Genomic DNA, 20,427 nt, shown 5'->3' on the forward strand with positions numbered 1-20,427 from the left:
CTGCATAGGGCCGCAGGGGTGGGGAAACTCCATAGGCCTTGCCTCTGACAGCCTCTGGCAGCTTCTATGTGTGGGAAGCCACACAGCCATGGCAAACCAGCCACGAAGACACACCAGGGACCGCAGGCCTTCTATTCAGCAAATTCTGATTTCTCATGAGGAAAGGCCACAGAGAGAGAGAGAGAGAGAGAGAGAGAGGACCAAAGAAGCAAAGGGGTAAACACTCATATCTTAAATCGTCTCCTACCACAGCTATTGTGATGTTTACATCTATAACAAATTCAAATTCATGTTTAAATTCCGTAAAAATGCATCCAGCTATGCTAAAAAGATGAACGAGATATACGGATCACACAAGGGTCAGGTTTATAAGGACTCTCACCTTCAACAGAGGGGGAAGAAAAGGGCAAGTCAGCATCAGTGGGTTGCTGTCTTTTGGGAAGGGAAATGGGACATGGGCGTCCCGTTCTCTGGCTGCCATTTTGCTTCCCCCTAGTCTGACATTAACAGTGCTGGTTGGGCTCCATGGACTCAGCAGCTTGTTTTTGATTGAGTGAGGGGCTCGGTGAGCCCAAATCCTTCCTAAACACTGAGGCCTATGCTCGAATCTTGGAGAGAATGTCACAAAGAGGAGAGATGGGTCTGTGGTGTTCTACAGGCCCCAGGACAGAAGAACCTGCACCGTGCGCCATGGGGAAGGTCCATGAATTCAGAGGTCTCGCCTCTTAACCATGGGGTCTCCTATCTGCCACCGTGTTGCTCTCCAGCCCCCTCGAAGCTGGATGTGCATGAGAAACAGGCCACTTCCCTACAAAAAGAGTCAACCCGGAGCCCACCTTCACTCCCTTGGTCACAGTCAAGGCCCCAGGGAACTTGATCAGGTCTTAACCCTGGGAGCACAGGGGAGAGCACAGGGACTTCCTCCGCTTCACGCCTGCTGCCCCTCCTCTCCCTGTCCCGCTACGTGGATGAGGCTGACAGGGACCGTAAGGGACGTCGGAACTCATGCAGAGGCCACTAACACACACGGCAGCTAGACGGCATCGCCAGGACCCATGCAGCACGGCACCTTCTGCCCCCGCAAAAGCCGCTACGTGGCAGCATCAGCTCGCGACCTGCACCTGTGTGATGGCTAGAGCTCACGGATGGAAATTTGGATTTTTTTTTTTTTTTTTTTTTTTTTAGATGAGCTATGGTTCTGAGCCAATCTATTTCATGGTACAGTTCGATGGCCTTCTCCCTGGGCTGCCGCAGAAGATGCATTCGCCGTGCAGCCCCAAGGGCAGCAGGATCCTTCCAATTCAAAGCCCTGAACAGAAGATCAAACGCGCGGCCCGAGGCTGGGCGGCGGTGTGCACCTTCTGCAGAGGGAGGTGCTCAGGGTCTGCACCCCCACCCCTAGAAGAGCAGCGGCAGACGCTCGCAAAAGAAAAAGGGTGTATCGAGTAGGGGAAAGCCTTGGACTCCCTCCCGCCCCGACAACCAACAACAAAAAAATTGAAGAAACAAAGAAAAACCAGAAGAAACGTTGAGGGAAGAAAACCAGCTGAACTTACCACACTGCGAGTGAACTTTTCTAAGGAAGTTCTACGACCTTGCTCACTTTCTGGCTTTAGGGGGGGGAAAAAAAAAGGTAGGGAGAAAAATACAGAAAAAAAAAACTCTTCAGCTTACATGTGGTTTCCAAACAGCAGCAGCGGCAGCTAATGAACAAAAACAACAGCAAAACAGGGGGGGAAACGGGAGAAGAGAAGCAGCCAGCGCCGTAGGTGAGAGGCAGCGGGAGAGACAGCAAACAGAAGCCTGCCGGAGATGGTGCTGCCTCATTAGGAAAGGGGGTGTTTGCTTCTAAGGGCACCGCCCGTGGCGCTGTGGGGCTCGGAGTCCAAGCCTCTGTGCCTTTGCACGAGATTCCGCCTGCTCCCTGCGTCCCACGGTCTGTGCTCCCGGGCTGGCGCCCCCCATTTGTCCCCATTTGCAGGCAGATGCCTGGGGGCCTCACATGGGGACCCAGAACAGACTACCCCTGAAGGCTGGGGATCCTGATGGGATGTCAGGACGTGGCTGTAGGCAAGGTGAGGTCACCAACACCTCTGGAAGTCGGGCTTAGGACTCTGGGATTTTTTTTTCCCCACCCAGACGCAGCCAGAAATTTCACTCACTTCAGGGACTTCCTACTGGTCCCCTGTTGAATTTCATTCTGTGTCTTTAGAGCAAGGAGGGTCTGCCCACGCCTACTCTGTTGACAAAATGTTTTGGGCCTCAGAAAAAGTGTTTTGAACAGAAAGTGCCCTCTTGGTGTGTAGACAGGTGACCCGTTCTGAGGTTTACGCGGGGCAGGTGACAGGAGGCTCAGGGACCTCTGTGGAGAACTCTTAGCTAAAGAGCCCCTGCCAGGGGCACGAAGAGGCAAAGCCCTTGACACCTCCTCCCAGGCCTAGTCACTCACTACCACACAGTACCACAGGAAGAGAGGAGGGTGTGGCACGCTCCTGGCCCTCTCCCTAAGTTTCCTGCTTTCCAAGAGGTTTGGAAGAGAATGACATGAATTATATTCCAAATACTGGCTAGTTGATCCTAGAGCCATCCTAGAGCCCTGTTCTAGGCTCTTGAGCCCGAGACTGGGAAATCTGGAGAGTATAGTCACTCACATGGAAACACACACACACTCTCTCTCTCTCTCAGCAAAAATGGAAAGTGGAGAGCTGAAGGAGCAGCCAGGTGCCTGTGGGTCTGCAGGGTGCCGGAAGCAGGGGGTGGGGTGCGTGTGGGGGGGGGCAAGGGCAGCCACCTGACTGTGCGGTCAAGGTCAGAGGGCTTCTTTGGTGGTGGTCATGCCCCTATCCCCTCTGCTGGCTGCCAGGAGACAGGACGTCGCAGAAGGAAAACAACACAACACACACATACACACACGACACACCATGGCAGAGCCAGGCTGGTCCTTTTCCTCCCACAAGAAGCCAAAGGTTACCATACCAAGTCTTGGCTCTGGGGACTGCAGAACTCAGCTTCCATCCTGTGCGCGGCATAGGCGGCACACACTCGGCTGGGGTCAGGCTGGTCCTGGGCCCTGCAGCTAGCATGATGTGCCTGTCATTCTTGTCCTCTGGCTACTGTGTTGCTGTTCACAGATGGGCACCATTGTCTGACTCATTCGGGTTCCTGCCTTGCGTATCCTGGAGGAGCCCTAGAAACCCAGCTCACCTGCTCCTTGAGAACCTGCTTTGCTAGAGCAGCTAACCTTATCTTTGACAATATTGGGAAACAGGATGACCTAGGGAGGAAGGCTTGGGAGGCTGTGGCTCCAGACTCCATCACAAGATGGAAAGGCAATAAAGTGAGGTCGGATGAGATTCCCTCTTGCAGCTGGAGCGTGGGACCTCTCACGTACCTTTACGACCTGGACATTGATATCACACGGCAAGCCCATCTCTGACATCAGGGTACTTCTAGGCCTACCTGAAAATGCCGAGTTACAACTCCAGTCCATACCTGGAAACTCTTAGGGAGAAATGGAAGAAAAAGTAGGTTTTGTCACTGTTTTTGGAAACGATTAACCCCTGGATACTGCAAGGGCATTGGCATCTGCAAGAGCTTTTCTGCCAGAGAACATCCCTTCATTTGGGGGCTGGGACGATAACTCTAATCAGTTTCACATGTAACATTTCACAGGCAAGCTGTGGTGGGTCCCTTCCTCACGTGAGGGATCTCCTCTGAGAAGTTCTCCTCTTACGGGAGGACCTGTGGGCACAGGTGTATCGGCTCCACCTCCTGAGCTGGAGTGTGTTACCCCTTTGTGTTCAGACCTCTAAGAGGACTGCATGGACTCTGGCTTCTCCTGGGTATGTGGCTGGGCCCAGATGAGCCAGACGGCTAGAAACTCAGAATTTCTCCCAACTGGGATCAGTTCAGGGTCTTGAGACAGGAGAAACTGGAACATTCATTTTGGCCTTCCCCCATGAGATCTGGGCTGGAGATACCAGAAGTGTCTGTAGCTTTTCTTGAGAAAATGGGCATCTGGTGTTCCCCTCTATCTCCACCCTCCTGCAAGGCCAACAGCATGAGGCCAGGCTTCCCGTTTTCCATTGAAGAGTGACACTTGTTGGAAGGGGTGCAGGCAACCAATAAAGCTGGGTTTCTGACAGCTTGGGCATTCTAGAATTCCCTTTCCCTTCCTCAGACTATCAGGAATGTTTTCAGGGCTCCCTAATGTCAGAAGAACGGGAAACAAAGGCTGTTCTAGACCCTGGAGTTCAATGGTACCAACCAGATACGCAGACAGGATCCCGGCACACGAGGGAGACAGACAGTACACAGAGAGGAGGACTGTGTGGCCTGGAGAGGCAGCCTGCCAGAGGGCGCATGGGTGGACAGCCATAAGCTCAGGGACTGGGGTTGGCTGCGAGGGGAGCCGAGGGGATACCCATGGTCCTGAGTGGCGTGGCACGGAAGCTGTGGATTTGGGTGCAAGGAGAGCCACACGTAACCACACGTGGGCCTCGGAGCAGAGCTGCAAAGCGCAGAGGGTTTGCAGGCATACCGGAGTCCCCAACCATCTCTCCTGCCTCCCCTTTTCCAGACCCCAGGCCCCTCCCGGCTCTGCCTGCCTTCCTCCCAGAAACCCAGCAGAGTTCTTCCTGTTTCAGCTGCCCCTTGTCACCTACATGCTGTGGGTCCCTGGCCCCCCCCCCCAGTCCAGATGCCAAGGGCTACAGGGAACCATGACTTGATTCCAAGGAGAGGAGAATTACGAAGCTAGCGAGCAGTTATTTCGTGGCTGAAAGAAAGGGCAAGCACTGTGGGGCATCGGGGAAGGGACAATTCCAGGAGTTACTTCTGGGGCCAGAGTGGTGTCTGGGGGGAGGACTTGAAATCTGTAAGGTTTCCTACTCAGTGAGGGGGTCGCCCGATCCTTGCCTCGTCCTCAGCTCTGAGCAGGTCAGATTTTACCTAAAGTCTGTGGTAAGGGCGTCGGACGTTGCAGTGGAGGGGCTCTTTCCGGTTTCCTAAGGGATTTGCGGATGTCACCGCCAGTCCTGAAATCTTATGTTGAGCCACCGTGGCCTTGATATTTAGTCACCTGCTGTGGGCAGAACGCCCAAGGCCAAGGTAATGGGGCCATGGAGACAGGATGCTACACCCTGGACCTGCGGGGTGGGCTGAGGTGGTGACTATTCTACTTGTCTTCCCTTAGAGGGGGAGCGGATAGAGAGGGGAAAGAGGAAAAGAGAAAATAAATAAAACCCAAGGGATGATAATCTCTTTTGACGCCAGCAGCAAGCAGCAGGCAAGGGTTAACAGTGCTAAGAAAGGCAGGCCTGCCCTTCCCAAAGATACCTTCTTCTTGGCCAGCAGCAAGTCCTGGTAAGCGTTCGACCGGAGGAAGCGGGCATAGCTGTCACTCTTCATCAGCTTGTAGATGTGTTCCTGGGAAGGAAGGAGGAGGGAAAACACAAGAGAGAGCTGTCAACCACTGCTAAGGAAAGGGGACCATTTGGGTTCCTGTTTGAAGAAAGAGACCAACCGGGGTACGCTGTGCGCATCTAGAAACACTTGCGGTATGTTTGTTTTGTTCTTTTCCCACCCAGAAACACCAAACAACACAAATCTTCTCCCTTAGAATGATATCTCCTTGAGGATCAGGTCCCAAAGGCTTTGTAATCGGGCCTTGGTGCCACGTGGAGATGCAATATTGCTTAATGATTAAAACCACAAGCCCAGCCGTGAGCAGGAACCAACTAGTGGTACACCCAGCCACTTGGATGAATCTCCAGGGATTTATGGAGGGAAAAAGCCAATCCCCAGAAGGTTACACACTGTATGATTCCATTTGTGTAACATTCTCAAAATGACAAATTACAGACACGGACAACAGATGAGTGGTAGCCAAGGGGTAAGGATGCGAGGGGGTAGGGAAAGGTGTGGTTATAAAAGACAGTATGAAGGATTCTCGGGGTGACGGAGTTGTACAGAACCACACACACACACACACACACACCAGTACAGGTAAAATTGGGAAACTGGATACACTTGGTGGACATAGCAATGTCAACATCATGGTTGTGATATCATGCTACGGTTTGTAGATGTTACCATTATGGGAAACTGGTCGCTGGTACATTTCTGTATTAGGTCTTGCAGCTGCATGTGAACTGAGAAGTATCTCAAATTAAAAAAAAAAAGAAAAAAAAACAAAACAAAACCAGGGCGCCTGGGTGGCTCAGTGGGTTAAGCCTCTGCCTTCAGCTCAGGTCATGATCTCAGGGTCCTGGAATCGAGTTCTGTATCGGTCTCTCTGTTCAGCAGGGAGCCTGCTTCCTCCTCTTTCTCTCTCTCTGCCTGCCTCTCTGCCTACTTGTGATGTCTCTCTGTCAAATAAGTAGATAAAATCTTAAAACCCCAAAAAACCCAACTCCCTAGGCAACGGTGCAATTAGGTCAGTTGTGCCTGTTAGAGCCACTCTCCGGTCCTGGAAGGGTGCCCTTGGAAACCATCTACGGGGCATGTGAGCAAATACGCCAGGCCTAAGGCTTACATCCAGGAGGGGCAGATGCTGTGGCGTGGTGCCCTCTCCTCGCCCGGGCTTCTAGAGGCATTTGCATTCTGGCCTTGTTGCTGAATTTCACCCTTGACTTCCAGCTAATTCCTATAGTCTGTGGGCCCTTCCTCACAGATCTGTCCTCACCAAGGGCAGGGTAAGCTGGGAGTCTTAAAAGAGGGCATTTGTTGATTGGAAAAAGATTATTTATCAGTTGTGATGGAATAGATGTGGCTCAGCTGTCCAGGAAAACCTGGCTGTCCCAAGAGAGGACCTGTTAAGAGGAGTGGTGGGCTTTCCCTAGGAAGGATGGGCTTGCTGGCAGAGGCTGGCTTGGTAGAGGAAGCATCTTCTCTTACATACACGCACTGTTCATCCCATGAATGTGGACGAGGGCTTCGGGGCTCGGGGCAATGAAGAGCCCGTCCGTGAGGAGATGGTGCTCAGCTGAGAGGAGGGATTGGTCATGAAGGGCCTTCTCCCTTGGGACTTGCCTTCCAGGGGAGGGTAGAGGAAGGGAAGTCTCCCCTCAGCAGGGGGGGCACATTTTAGAGATGCCTGGCCAGGAGCCAAGCAAAATTCATGGAGGCAAGCAAAATTCAACAGTGGCTTGGATCTGAACCGACTTTGATAATCTAGATGTGGTGCATTTCGTAAACTCAGTGAGAACACGCTTCCCCTAGTGTTTTCCTGCAATTTTCAGACAGAAATCCAGCCCACTTTAGTGTAAGTTCCGTAAAGGTAGAAACAATATGTCTTTATCTCTTACATGTACAACGTGAAGCACAGGATTCAGTATTAGTGACCTTGTTTCCAGGTTCACGGCTGGGCTGGCCTGAGTAACATTCTGTGAGTTTATAGGCGCCATACTTGTGATTTCTGCTCCCCTCAGCTCCTGCCTTCTGCTTGGAAGGGGAGTGGGGCTCACACGCAGCTTGAAGGAATCCCATATGTGAACATCTTGGATCATCTCTAATGGCCTCAGAGCCTAGGCTGAGGCGCTCTATGTGTGGTCTCTTTAAATTGTTCTACCATTTAAATCATAGGTCATGTTAATGACTCACTGTCTCTTTCTTCCTGTCTCCGGCATTGCTTGTTTCTGGCTGACAGAGCCAGGTGGCTCCTGATTTCATCTGGAGAGACCTTCCATTCATACCTGGACCCTCTCCAAACCTTCTCCAAGGTAACAGGCTCCTGCTTCTCATCTTGGCTTCTCGGAGGAATCCAAATCCCAGGTCTAGTTCACACCCCTCACCCCGCGCCGTACTGCCCCAAGAGAAGTAAGGAGATCCCTCCTAGTCCAGCACTTCCGGCCGTGGCAACAAACTTCGCCCCCGATCTAGCTAATTCCTCCAGCCTCAGTGTAGGACGGAAAAGCCTGGTCCATTAGAAGGATGAACTTGTCAGTTAAAAAAGAACAGGATAAAGCACATGTCTAAACATTTCGTCACAGAAACAGTCAGCAAATATTTAATGAACATCTACTATGGACGAGCACCCTGTCAAGCACTGAGGTGACAAAGTCCCTGCTGTCATAAAGCTTAGAGACTATGAAGCACGATCGAAACACAAAGTCATAGACTACAACTCCCAGAGCAGTTTCAGGTCCCAGCCACTCGTGAATTTTACGTGGCCCCTTGTGGTGGGCTCACTCCCGTCAGCAACTTCTGTAGACCTTGGGGCGTATTGGAGCTAAGGGCTCCAAGGTAGCCATGTAAGCACAGGGTGTTGAGAATGGGTGTGTATGGGATGACCCACTCTTTCAGAGTAGGGTATGGCCTCTCCCCCTCCGGGCCTGTACACAGTGCAGTGTACACAGTGCAGTGGTCCATGGCTGCCTCCTACTCTCCTCTGCTCCCCCAAGCCAAGAAATGGGGCCTTTGATAGACCCAGTTACAGAACTCTGTTCTTTCCTCCTTGCCAGCTTTGTCTAAGAAGCACAAAGACAGTAAACAGGGGGTGGGTGAACGGAGCGCCGAGGTTTTTCTGGGAATGAGAATTAAGATGGGACTCAGGGTCTTTGGCCAATTCCCAAATGCAATGAGTTGATCACTGGCAGGGACAGCAAGTGTACAAAGCTCTTGGCAGTGACCTCTACTGATTTATGGGAGGTTCTGGTTTGTTTCCCCTGCTCTGAAGGCAACCAGTCTTAAGGGAAATGTACATCCAGAATCTGCAAAGAGCCACTGGCAAAACCAGGAAGCCTCACTGACAGAGTTCCTCCGGGGCAAGAGAAAAAGTAGTTTGGTCTTCTCTTTTCTCCTTCTTCATTTCTATCTTCCCTTCCTTCCTCTCTCTCTCTCTTCCTCCTCCTCCTTATTCCTTCGCCCCCTCAAGGAGAGATAGCTGAGTTGACTATGAACCAGTAGAACGAGCAGGGTCCCCCTCTGGCTTCCTGACCCATGGGGGAGTGGGTCTGAGCAACGGGCTCTCTAGGGCCCTAAATCCTCCCGAACATCTTCGCCGCAGTGGTCAGCGTGGGGAGGGCATCACACCCCTGTGGGAGCTGACAGCCACAGCACAGGGATGTCACCCGGACGAGACACTCCACCTGCCTGTCCCTCTTTGGGCCCGGGCCTTGGATGGGAGGTTCTGCTCGCCTGGGATGCTAAGGTGAAAGCAACGACGGGAGCCCGGAGGGCGCGCGATCCATGCGGGCGCTGGAAGGAGCAGGAAGTGCAAGCTGTCTCACAACCACACCTGCTTCAAATCAATGCTTTGCCATGATGGTCCTCATTTGGGAATCTCCTGTATTTTTAGGCAAAACACAGGGATCCTCACAAGCCCTGGGGAGGGTCATCAGACAAATACCTGGAGCCTTGGGCCCCAAGCAGGCTGGAGCGGCTGACTTGCTTAAGAGCACCCTCATGGCCTCCTCTTTGCGGTGGGTCCCTAAGACAGCGACCATCTCATTTCCCAGCGTTCGCACATCCTCCTGGAGTGGGACACCACTCAGCTGGAGCATTGCGCAGCTGCCGAGAGCCCTTCTTGTGAGTTTTGAGTGCACTGTTTTTCTTTTCGCAGAGACATGGGCCTCATCGCTACTCTCCACCAGACTTTGGGGACTGCTGGGTCCATCGTAAAAGATGAGGCTGTAGGGTAGAAGGGGGTGTTGCTGAGCAGAGAGGTGGAAGCGAGCCCGGGCTGGGCGCCAAAGGCTTGGATTCAGGTCCTGACTCTTGCCCCTCTCCGGCCCTGCCTATCACACAATTCAATGAGGACACTGAAGTGAGGGCACGATAGAAACTATATACATGTAATGTAGTAATAACAATCAGCCTTCATGCTGTGGCCGTCCTTGCTAGGGAGGGCGTGGGGGTGAGCCCAAAGATGGCAGGATCCCTGGGGCGGGAGGTAGGTCGAAGCAGAGCCATAATTTAGTTGCTGTTGTGTGCTCTGAATCAGTGCTTCAAGTTAAACAACCCCATTTTATAGATGAGGATTCTGAAACTCTGAAAGGTTAAGGGATTGGTCCACATACAGAGCTAGATTTGAACCCAGAACTGTGTGACCCTCCCCCCAATGCTTGTACTCTTCCCTAGCATGTTGGTTTTCACCGTCCTTGAACTGGAGTTTTGGGGGGAGTCAGTGTTGCGTGACTGGGACAAGAGGTTCTCAGTGTGTCCTTGGCAGAAACATTAGGGGTTTCTGCTTGAGTCCTAAAACGAGTCATCCTGGTGGTAGATGAGCTGCCTTTTGGGACCCATTTACTACCTCTGCCATCAGTGATGGGGATGCCTGGGTCACTCAGGGCAACAGGTACAGGCTTCTTACCTCACAGACCGTGTACAACTTGCCTCCCATGCCAGAAGAGAGGTCCTGACCTGGCAAAACTCTGGGGTCTGACTGGACCCTTGGGAAGCCGTAAGCAGCTGGTCTGTATCAAAGCAAGTCACCCAGGAGATCCCTTTCAAGAGACTCTCAAATATCGTAAACCAGAGGTCTTTAGACCCTAGGCACGGTTAGCTGAGGGTTAGGGGAAATTAGCACTTGTTTCAACCTGGGTGCTGCAGGAGGACGCAAGATGGGACTGCACAGTGTTGAGAACATGATGTGAGGCCTAAATCAGCACCTGCTGAGTAGACGTAGGCGAGGCGACAGAAGCGATGTCATGGCAGTGTGGACACCCACTTGTTGTCCTCATGGAGCAGCTTTGGATGACCTCCTAGGATCATGCGGATCTTAAATGAGAAGCCCCCATTTGGATTTCTTCGTCCTTCCAAGCAGAGCTCGGGGACACTTGTTTCCATGTCATGCAGCATTCCAATCATAAGAGAGCGTAAGAATATGTCCTCAGATGCCTTTACCCTGCAAAGCCTCTGTATCAACACGTTCAATGTAACTGACCAAAGGGTGCAGTCCCTTGAGGCTCTTCAATCCCTATTCTGTGCACAAGAGTAGCTTTCAAGACAGCTCTGTGTATTACCTTTTACCTACCCAAATGCCATGGGCATTAACTCAGACTGGTGTTTTCCTTTTCCTCTTCAAGGTCATGGGGTTTCGTGCAGGCAAGATATTCTCTGAAGCATCAACAAAGAAATTTTGGAATTTAGCTCTCTGGCGCCTTCTCTCTAGGAACTACTAGTCTGCGTGGTAATAAACAGAACCAGATCACAAACAACAGGTCTGTTCTTTTGGAGAACGCATCCCTCCCTCTGCTGTTCATCTCCCTAAAATAAAACCACCCACAGAATAAAATGAGTAACTCCTGGAGCTAGCAATGCTATGGCATTCTTTATTACACTATGTTGGGCATGGGAAGTCTACCAGGAAACGCCCTCCAATAGAGGATTAATATCAGGAAACTTGGGGGCAGTCTTGTGATAAAGACACACAATGCCAGCATGGCCACCACCAGAGCAAAGGTGACCAGCCTTCAGCAGGCTGTGAAGGCTTCTACTTCTGAGTAATCTGGGACAAACATAGATGTGTACTCCATATAAAAGCTTTGCCTTTTAAACAAAGCACATGTTTGACGCCTTGCGTTCCTTAATCAAGTTGCTTTTAAACATCTTAGTTGAGATAATAATAGAAATCCTTGACTAGAGGCTTCTTGTGTATTTAAAGGAGGTGGAGACTTGCTGATATCTTTCTCATCTCTTTCATCACCCATCCCCACTTTGTTGAACTTTGATCATGCCATGCATGGACCATGGCCAAGTAGAGTTTCAGGAACTTAGATGGAGGTCTACTCCTATATATCTGTATATTCCCAGAGTCTAGAACACCTGGCTGTTAGTGGGTATTCCAAGTTTTGCTGAATTGGTATGTTGTAGAAATTTAATCTAACTGGCATTTATTGATCACCTACTATATGTGTTCCCCAAGGTTGCTTGGCAAGATTTTTCAAAGTGGAAAGCCAAGGGACAGATTGTCCTATTTTCTAATGACAGGTGCAGCTGAGAGTGTTAGTGATTTCCGACTGAGTTGTCAAAGAAATTTTTCAAAAAATTTGAACCACAGGCAGAGCATTACTTTAGTGTTGTGGGGACTTATGGAAGGTAAAGAAGACCAAATTCTCATCAAAGAACTTTTAAGTCCAGAGGTGCTAAAAGGCCCAAAGGAGTCTCAATGGGGCATTTTAGCAGCTCAGGTAGGAAAGGAGTCAGGGGTTGGGGGGGAAGGGGGGTTGGGACTCAGACTTCTGGGAAGCCAACATAAGATCCTACAGGAACTGGAGCCAAAGGCTGGGTTGGTCTGCCTAGTTCAAGTGTCAGTCCATTTGATGGACATATTTCCAATCCAATCCAATCCCAATGAAGTGTTTTCTCAGGCCTGCTTTGTTTTGTTTGTGAAGAAGGGTATGCTCTTAGACAAGCTCTGCCTGATGGCCAAGAGTCACGGAGGCCTCCCACTTCCTTTGCAATTTCCCGCACTATAGAATGTCACAGCTCACAGGTCAAGGTCTCCCAACTGGAATGGGAGAACGAGCGTCCATGAAATGGATGGATGGGGAGGTGGCTGAATGACTGAATGGGCCCAGCGATACAATCCTGGCAACACCCGGGACTTTTCAAATTGAAGCCAGGCAGCCACTGTGCATCCAGCTGACTTCCATCTCCCTCCCGCAGACTGCAGAGGCTCTGGGCAGAGGGGACGGTCCTAAGAGGAAGCCTTAGGTTCTCAATAATTCCTGTGGTTTCATTTTCTCCTCCAAAAACCACCAGCAAAGCTTTAGATTACATGCTCTGAGATGCAGATCTCTCTTGCTCCAGCTCACCCTGCCCACCACCCTCTGATACCCTCTCTTAGCTCAAAGCCTTCCATGCCTTGTTACCATCTTCACAGTGAGAAAGTTTGAATTCCTCAGGATGACATGTGAGGCTCCCAGCATTTGGCTCCTACATACTTTTCCTGCATTTTTCTCCTAAGAAAACTCCTTAGAGGAGCAGACAATTGGGAGAATTATTTTTTGGTCTAGCTTGGAATTATAAGACCTTGGGAATACTAGAGCCATTCACTTTTGTGAATTCACACACATAAATATGTAGCACTTTTTACTCAAAAAAAACTGTCAGGCCATTAGCTCATCTGGTTTCTCAAAAACCCTTAGAGGGCTCTATGGAAGCCATCACCCTCATTTTCTAGATAAGAAAACCAAGGCATGAAAGGTCAAGGTGCTTTCCCGGGACCACATAACAGGTGAGTGGCAATGCAGGTCGTCCGATGCCCCATGGTTGAGAAATAGAGAATTTAATCCATAGCATAAAGAACTGAGTCCTTAAAACAACAACAACAAAAAAATTCATGGCCCATTTTCTTTTTTTCTCCCCTTACAAAGCTAAATCTGTGAAATTGGAACAACACAGCAAACAGCTGAGGGCTATGGTCACAGCCCACAGACCTTTATGGAAGATTTGGTCTTGGCCCAAATTTTCAAAAAAGCCAAATGGATCAGCAAAACACAAGTTGCAAATGCAGGGTCCGTGCTGACGGGGTGTCTCGTGAAATATTTCCACAGGAAGCAAACATTGGTAATTAACTTTGTAACAATGCATGCGGTCAGATAAAAAACAAAATGCTGGGAGAGAGCGGCCACCGCACCCCAGTCCTCATTTCAAAGGAACCCATAAATCTAGCTGACCTTTCTGGCTACTGACCCTAATAGTAGGGCACACAGTCACGGGTCTATGGCACTCTGAGCCCGCCAGTGGGGGCTTCTGAGAAACACTTATGACCATCTGAAGAAGCCACTCACACCTCCTGATCCCATAAAGGAGGATTTCCAAGGGTTTGGGAGTTGTTATTCCCACTTTGCAGATGGGCAGAATGAGGAAAGCAAACTTAAGGCTTAAATGTGCTATCCTAGACAGAGCAGGTAGCAGAAGCAGTTTCAGAGCCTGCTTCCTGGCTGGACCCTTCTGTAGAGAAGGGAGGTTCCCCAGCTCTCAGCACAAAAACCCAGCCCTCAACAGCTAGCTATCCAGGGACAGTGTGATCTGAGGAGCTGACCCTTGGCCCAGGGTCAGGAGATCAGTGCAAGTCTAGACTGGTCTTGGGCTGCTAAGGAATTGAAGCAGTTTTCCTTACCTGGAAGCTTTGGAATCACACCTGTGTGTCTGGGGCGGGCGGCTGTGTGGACCAGAAAGGGAAAGTAGTGGGAGCATTGTGGCACCAGCTGACTTCTCAGTCTGTTCTGTGAACTCCAGTCCTTACTCAGACTGATTCGCTACCACACCAAGAGAGAGCCCCTCTGACCTTCTCTCCCAAAGAAATGGAAGATTAACCCCTCCCAACCTGCTAACGTCTACCTTTCTGGTATCCTGAAGCATTTCAGTGATTTTTATGGTTTAGCACAAGGGTCTTAAGCAACAGGCCTCAAACTCACATCTGGCCCCTTATTTCTTTATGGGTTGTGAGCTAAGAATGGTTTTTACATTTTTAAATGGCTGAAAAAATTAAAAAAAGAATATTTCATGAAAAAGTATATGAAATTGAGCTTTCAGTAACTATAAATAAAGATTTTTTTTGGAACACAGCCATATCCCCTCCTTTATGCTGTTTATATTGTAATGTTGTTACAGTGTAGCTGTTCTTACATCACAGAACTGAGTAGTGGTGACACAGACCATATGACCCACAAAGCCTAAAATTTATACTGTCTTGCCCTTTACAGAAAAAGTTTCGTTTTTAAAAATTGAACCCTGGCTTGGTGTAAAAGGCAGGCTACAGAATCACCCTATTTGCATGATCACCCTGTACACATAAATTGAGGAGGAAAATACACTAAAATGGGCATTGTCTCTGGGTGCTAACATTACATGAAATTATTTGAATTTTTTCACCAAACATGTTAAACATAAAGGTATAAAAATATTAATCACAATAGGAAAATACAATAGTAAGCATTTATTCTATTTTAGTATAGGCCCAATCATTTTAGTTGTTGATGTGCTTCATTTCACCTGGTCCCCTTTCCATCCCCATGTGTGGGGACCCTGGTACCTTTGTTACACAAATGAGGAAAGGAAGACCCAGGGAATTCAAGTAACTTGTCCAAGGTTACACTGCTAGTTAGAAACACATTGTATGTGGGCCTTCTTTTCACTACATATGTATTGTGCACCCCAATGTTCATAGCAGCAATGTCCACGATAGCCATATTGTGGGAGGAGCTGAGATGCCCTTCCACAGATGAATGGATAAAGAAGATGTGGTCCATATATACAATGGAGTATTATGCAGCCATCAGAAAGGATGAATACCCAACATTTGCATCAACAGGGATGGAACTGGAGGAGATTATGCTAAGTGAAATAAGTCAAGCAGAGAAAGATAATTATCAGATGGTTTCACTTATTTGTGGAACATAAGGAATAGCATAGAGGACATTAAGAGAAGAAAGGGAAAAATGAAGGGATGGGGAAATCAGAGGGGGAGATGAACCATGAGAGACCATGGACTCCAGGAAACAATCCGAGGGTTTTAGAGGGGAGAGGGATGGGGGATGGGTTAGTCTGATGATGGGTATTAAGGAGGGCACGCATTGCATGGAGCACTGGTTGTTATACACAAACAATGAATAATAGAACACTACCTCAAAAACTAATGATGTGGGGCACCTGGGTGGCTCAGTCAGTTAAGAGTCTGCCTTGGGCTCAGGACATGATCCCAGGATCTTGGTATCAAGCCCTGAATTGGACTCTTTGCTCAGTGGGGAGTCTGCTTCTCCCTCTCCCTCTGCCACTCCTCCTTCTTGTGCTCTCTCTTGCTCTCGCTCAAATAAATAAATAAAATCTTTTTTAAAAAAACAAAATAAAACAGAAAAATCCCCAAAACACCAATGATGTACCATATGGTGACTGACATAACATAATAATAATAAAAAAAGAAGCACATTGTATGTTTACAGTGGAAACACACTTAAGAACAAAAGGGAACAGGTTGAAACAAGTTTGCTTAGAAAGTGTTTTATTTGAAATCCAGGATATTGACCCTAACATAATGAGGAACTTAGAGAGGCTCTGAGTAGCCTCTCTGAGTCTACTCTGCCTCAACAATGAGGTATCCTTTTTGTGGAAGTACCTGAAAAACCACAGAGCACTGTACTAATGTTTATTTAGAAACTTGTCAAGGCACAATCTGCTGACTTCCTAAGATTTCCTATCCCACCTTTCTCAAATGAAAAACAATATAAATGTCAAGAAGCGAGGACTGGTTTACTAAACCATGGCAGTTCCACACAATGGAATACTATGCAACAATTAAAGAACCAGGCGACAATCATCTTGTTACTGCTAGTGTGGGCGCTGTAGCTCCAAAGCTGCTCTGTGATCAGGCAGGAGAAAGTGAATGAGTAATGGCGTGAGGTACTAGGGCCATCATCTGTGGCATCCTTGAGAACCGAGATTCTCAGTATAGGGAAAGGGGGTACAATATAGAAAGAAGAGGTTAAATAAAATCCCCTGTAATTTTCAATTTGAATAGAAAGTATAAGTAAGAACTTATGACATATTTTTAATCACCACCAAAACCCACTAATTTCCTAACTCTGTCCATTGAAAAGGTCTAGAGAGGATGACCAACCCAGGAACAATGAGCACCTCCAAGTGCCTAGATTATTGTCTCTAAGAACCATTTCCCACCAAGAGAAACCAGGTCTGGGACAAGGTCTGGAAGATCTTAGCTTCCTTGTTATGTGGATGACATCAAAGGTTACCAGGACCATGTAAAAAAGAGCCAATGACTGAGATGGCACAATCCAAGCACCAATAAAAATAATAAGCAAAATGGACTAAAACACACCAAATGTGTTTAAACCTATGAGTTTACAAAGATACTAAAAACATAACAGGAAACCCTGATTGGTCATTGGAAGATGATAGTAAACTACTCATTATTTTGAAAACTAAAAAATAAAGGGAAAAAGCCAAACACGTATCCTATCTTTCCTATATAAATTGTATTATTGGATGCTCTAATAGGAGCTATATTTGATTATTTGTATTTTGGCTATTAAATGAAGTAATTAACTAATGGATCTAAGCAATAAACATCAACAGCTGCTAAAATCACTAAAAGAGAAAACTATACCTTATGTGCCTTCTGACAAGAGAGTACAACATGGTTTATGAAGCAGTTTTGCCCACAGACATCAAATGTAAATCCAACTAAATATCTAAATCAAACTAATTTGTAGGAAATACGGAGGATAGAAGGACATGTTAAACAGCACCACAGGGCTGCCATAAAAGAAATAAAAATCCAGGCTGTGGGACTCTCTACAGGGACTCTCTTGTTATGAGAGAGAAAGAGAGAGAGAGAGACCGACCAAACAAGCAGGGCAAGTGGCAGGCAGAGGGAGAAGCAGACTCTTGTTGAGCAGGGAACCCAACATAGAGCTCAACCCCAGGACCCTGGGATCATGACCTGAGCTAAACACCTACGCTTAACTGACTGAGCCACCCAGGCACCCCTGGATTCTGATTTTATTTTATTTTATTTATTTTTTTTTTTAAAGATCTTACTTATTTATTTGACAGAGAGAGATCACAAGTAGGCAGAGAGGCAGACAGAGAGAGAGGAGGAAGCAGGCTCCCTGTTGAGCAGAGAGCCCGATGCGGGACTCGATCCCAGGACCCTGAGATCATGACCCGAGCCGAAGGCAGCGGCTTAACCCACTGAGCCTGATTTTAAATTAAAGGTTAAAAAATGGCATTTATACCACCGCCATAAATTTGAACATTTGCATATAACATATATATGTTATAAAGAAAATGTTGCTAATTTTTAAGGTGTGACGGTGGTGTTAGTAATGCTACATACTAGGTATTCACAGGGAAATGATGTAATGTCACAGAGTTGCTTTAAAATAACCTAATGGAAGCTGAAAAAGTAGGTGGGGACACAGATAAAATGAGATCGGTCCTGTACTGGTGATTGCTCAGGTTGGATGTTGTTCTGCTCTTTCTACTTTATCACATGTTTACAGGTTCCCATAATAAAAGATTCAAATAAATCCTTCCTTCCAACATCTGGCTCGTCGGCTGGTTCTGACGAGTATCTCAGGTCTTGTATTTCATGAACGATGGAGAACTGAGCTGTGTGTTCAGATCATTCATCTGAGGGGCCTCTCTATGACCCAGGGAGCTCCTACATCACTTTCCTCTCCAGAATACATCAGTATGCGCTTGGGAGCACATACACAGACACATACAAAAAAAGATTTCTCATGATTTAAATATTTTGCTTTGAAGCTGCAAAGAGTTATGAGAGGGTTGAGTTTTCATCAAGTAACAACATGGAACTCTGTAGAACCAAATTTGCCTGGCACCAGCATTCAGTGGAGCTCACGGCCAGAGGAAAGGAAAGACAGTTATGGGGTTGAGCTTGGGCGGTGCTTCCGTTTAGAAGTTCTGAGAAAATAACCAGGCAGATCCGGATGACAAGGGACATTGGTTCTGTTCCCATGCTATTATTTGCATCAGTGCCACTGAGTTTCCTAAATTGGATAATAATGTCTGTAGGAAAGCGATGGAGGCCAATTCTCTATTTGGGGACCCCACAGGTGAGAGAAATGAAGAGGGTTGAAGAGACAAGCCTGAAGCTTGAAGCCCCATCACCCCAGGTGTAGGATGGGTGAGAGGGAATCCCAGTTAGGGCCTGGAAAGTGGACAACAGACTGGATGGTTATCTTTAGAAATGTACTTCTCAGCCCTCAAGGTAAAGCATGTTTAGAGTGGCTTATGTGGCTTCTGCTTCTTTTGCCAGCCTCCCCAGCATCTGCGCCCAGTTGTAGCATCCAGGCTTAGGAGTCCCTCCCGTGGCCTTTCTTAAACCTTAAACCTTAAACCTGAGACTGACCCCAGCTCTCCAACTGGTAAAATTCCCCGTTCTTTTGTCTTTCTCCCCAGTGAGCCCATAACCTCCTTGAGGGCAGGGGTTCCGTCCTTCTTAGTGGTATCTCATCACATAGCACAAGGCCTGGGATAGAGAGGTGCCCCCCAAAGAGTAACTGCAGAGTTGAACGTCACGATGGAAGTAGAGTAAGGAGTGGTTATGAGCTGGGCTTCACGGTGAGGTGAGACTCACGGCCTTGCCCGCTCCCTATACCCACTTTGCTGATGTGGTGTTAGGGTTTCTGGATTCTACTACTGACTTACAGGACCTCAGATTTTGTAAAACACTTTGAGATTCTCCTGGAAAGGATAACACCTATAACTAAATGTCTATCTCTCTGCAACAATGTAACTGATCCAGGAAGACAATACTAGGAAGAATTTCACTTTCCACTTACCTGGAATGGTTTCCCCTGATGGCTTTACAATAATAAAACCTGAAATTCTAGCTACACACAATGACTTGGACCTATATGAAAGGGTGAGGTGGTGAAGTGGACAAATGAACACTTTTTGAGTAGATAAGAAGTAATCGAGTAGATAAGCAAACCTGGGCATCTTCGAATGTGTATCTCCCTCCATCTTTGACGTTTTGACTGGTTATCTCATAGCTGTGAGAATCCAGGTTGATTGCGCTTGGGGCCCCTGGAGCCAGGAACTCTTGCCAGATTTCTTCTACCCTCTTGGCCACATCCTGGAGGGGTTGTTTCTTGAGGTCTTGGACAGCCAACCAGAACCTGGGAAGCATAAAGAAAGTCATTTCCACGGCTCTCAGCCTCTGGACTCTGCTGGATGTGGTCCCAGAACACACAGCCCATAAAACTCGTTCTGCTGCATCTCCAGACTCCCCTGCTGCCGCTACCTAAGAGCAAAGATGGTAGGGACTGCTGGAAATTCACAGGGTGCTACATTATTGTGGAGAATTGAAAGGAAGAGCCCATTAGAGAAATCACTGTACTTCTGGTTACCAAGAGATTTCTTTCCTTTACATCAAGGTTTCTCAAGCTCTGCACTATTTCCATGTTGGGCTCAACGATTCTCTTTTGTGAGGCTGCCCTGTGCATTGTAAGATGTTGAACAGCATGCCTGGCCTCTACCCACCAGATGCCAGTGGGGACCCCTCCCCAAGTTGTGATAACCAAAAATGTTTCTAGGTACTACTGAATGACCCCTAGGAGGTGAAATCCCCTCTTGGTTGAGAGCCAGTGCTCTCCACAGGTGCCCTGACACAGAGAGTATGAATTCGTTTGTCATATCTGGTTGGGATCAGTTTGCAGCATCAAAATGAAGGAAATCACAGAGGCGGAGAGAAGCTTGGAATCGTAATGAATATCTGAGCTGGAAGGACCCAGCTATTCATGTTGCTGATGGAAAAGCAGTCAATTTGCAAGGTCGGTGTCCAGCATGATGCTTAGCATATAGTAGGTGCTCAATAAATGGCTGTTGGCTTGAAGATGGGCTCCTGAGGAATAAAGCTAGAGAGGCACTCATGGGCAACCTCTATGCCAAAAGATTCTCCAGAGAGCACTGGAGAGAAAACCTCTAGCTCAC

General features: G+C 48.1%; 1 protein-coding gene across 3 annotated transcripts in view; it reads right to left on the reverse strand.

Annotated features, from left to right (window-relative positions):
* Positions 1 to 20,427, reverse strand: part of RGS6 (regulator of G protein signaling 6) — a 542,081-nt gene that overhangs the window by 19,843 nt on the left and 501,811 nt on the right. For 2 of the 3 annotated variants that reach the window (XM_059373828.1, XM_059373829.1), the window contains exons 15-17: positions 19,427 to 19,613; positions 5,338 to 5,427; positions 1,557 to 1,610 (exon numbers count right to left, since the gene is read on the reverse strand). In XM_059373828.1, coding sequence (XP_059229811.1) covers positions 1,557 to 1,610; positions 5,338 to 5,427; positions 19,427 to 19,613 — 331 coding nt within the window. The remainder of the gene's footprint in view (positions 1 to 1,556; positions 1,611 to 5,337; positions 5,428 to 19,426; positions 19,614 to 20,427) is intronic. The other variant, XM_059373830.1, reaches the window with a different exon arrangement.

The sequence above is a fragment of the Mustela nigripes genome, chromosome 13 (assembly GCF_022355385.1).
Source record: "Mustela nigripes isolate SB6536 chromosome 13, MUSNIG.SB6536, whole genome shotgun sequence".
NCBI lineage: Eukaryota > Metazoa > Chordata > Mammalia > Carnivora > Mustelidae > Mustela > Mustela nigripes.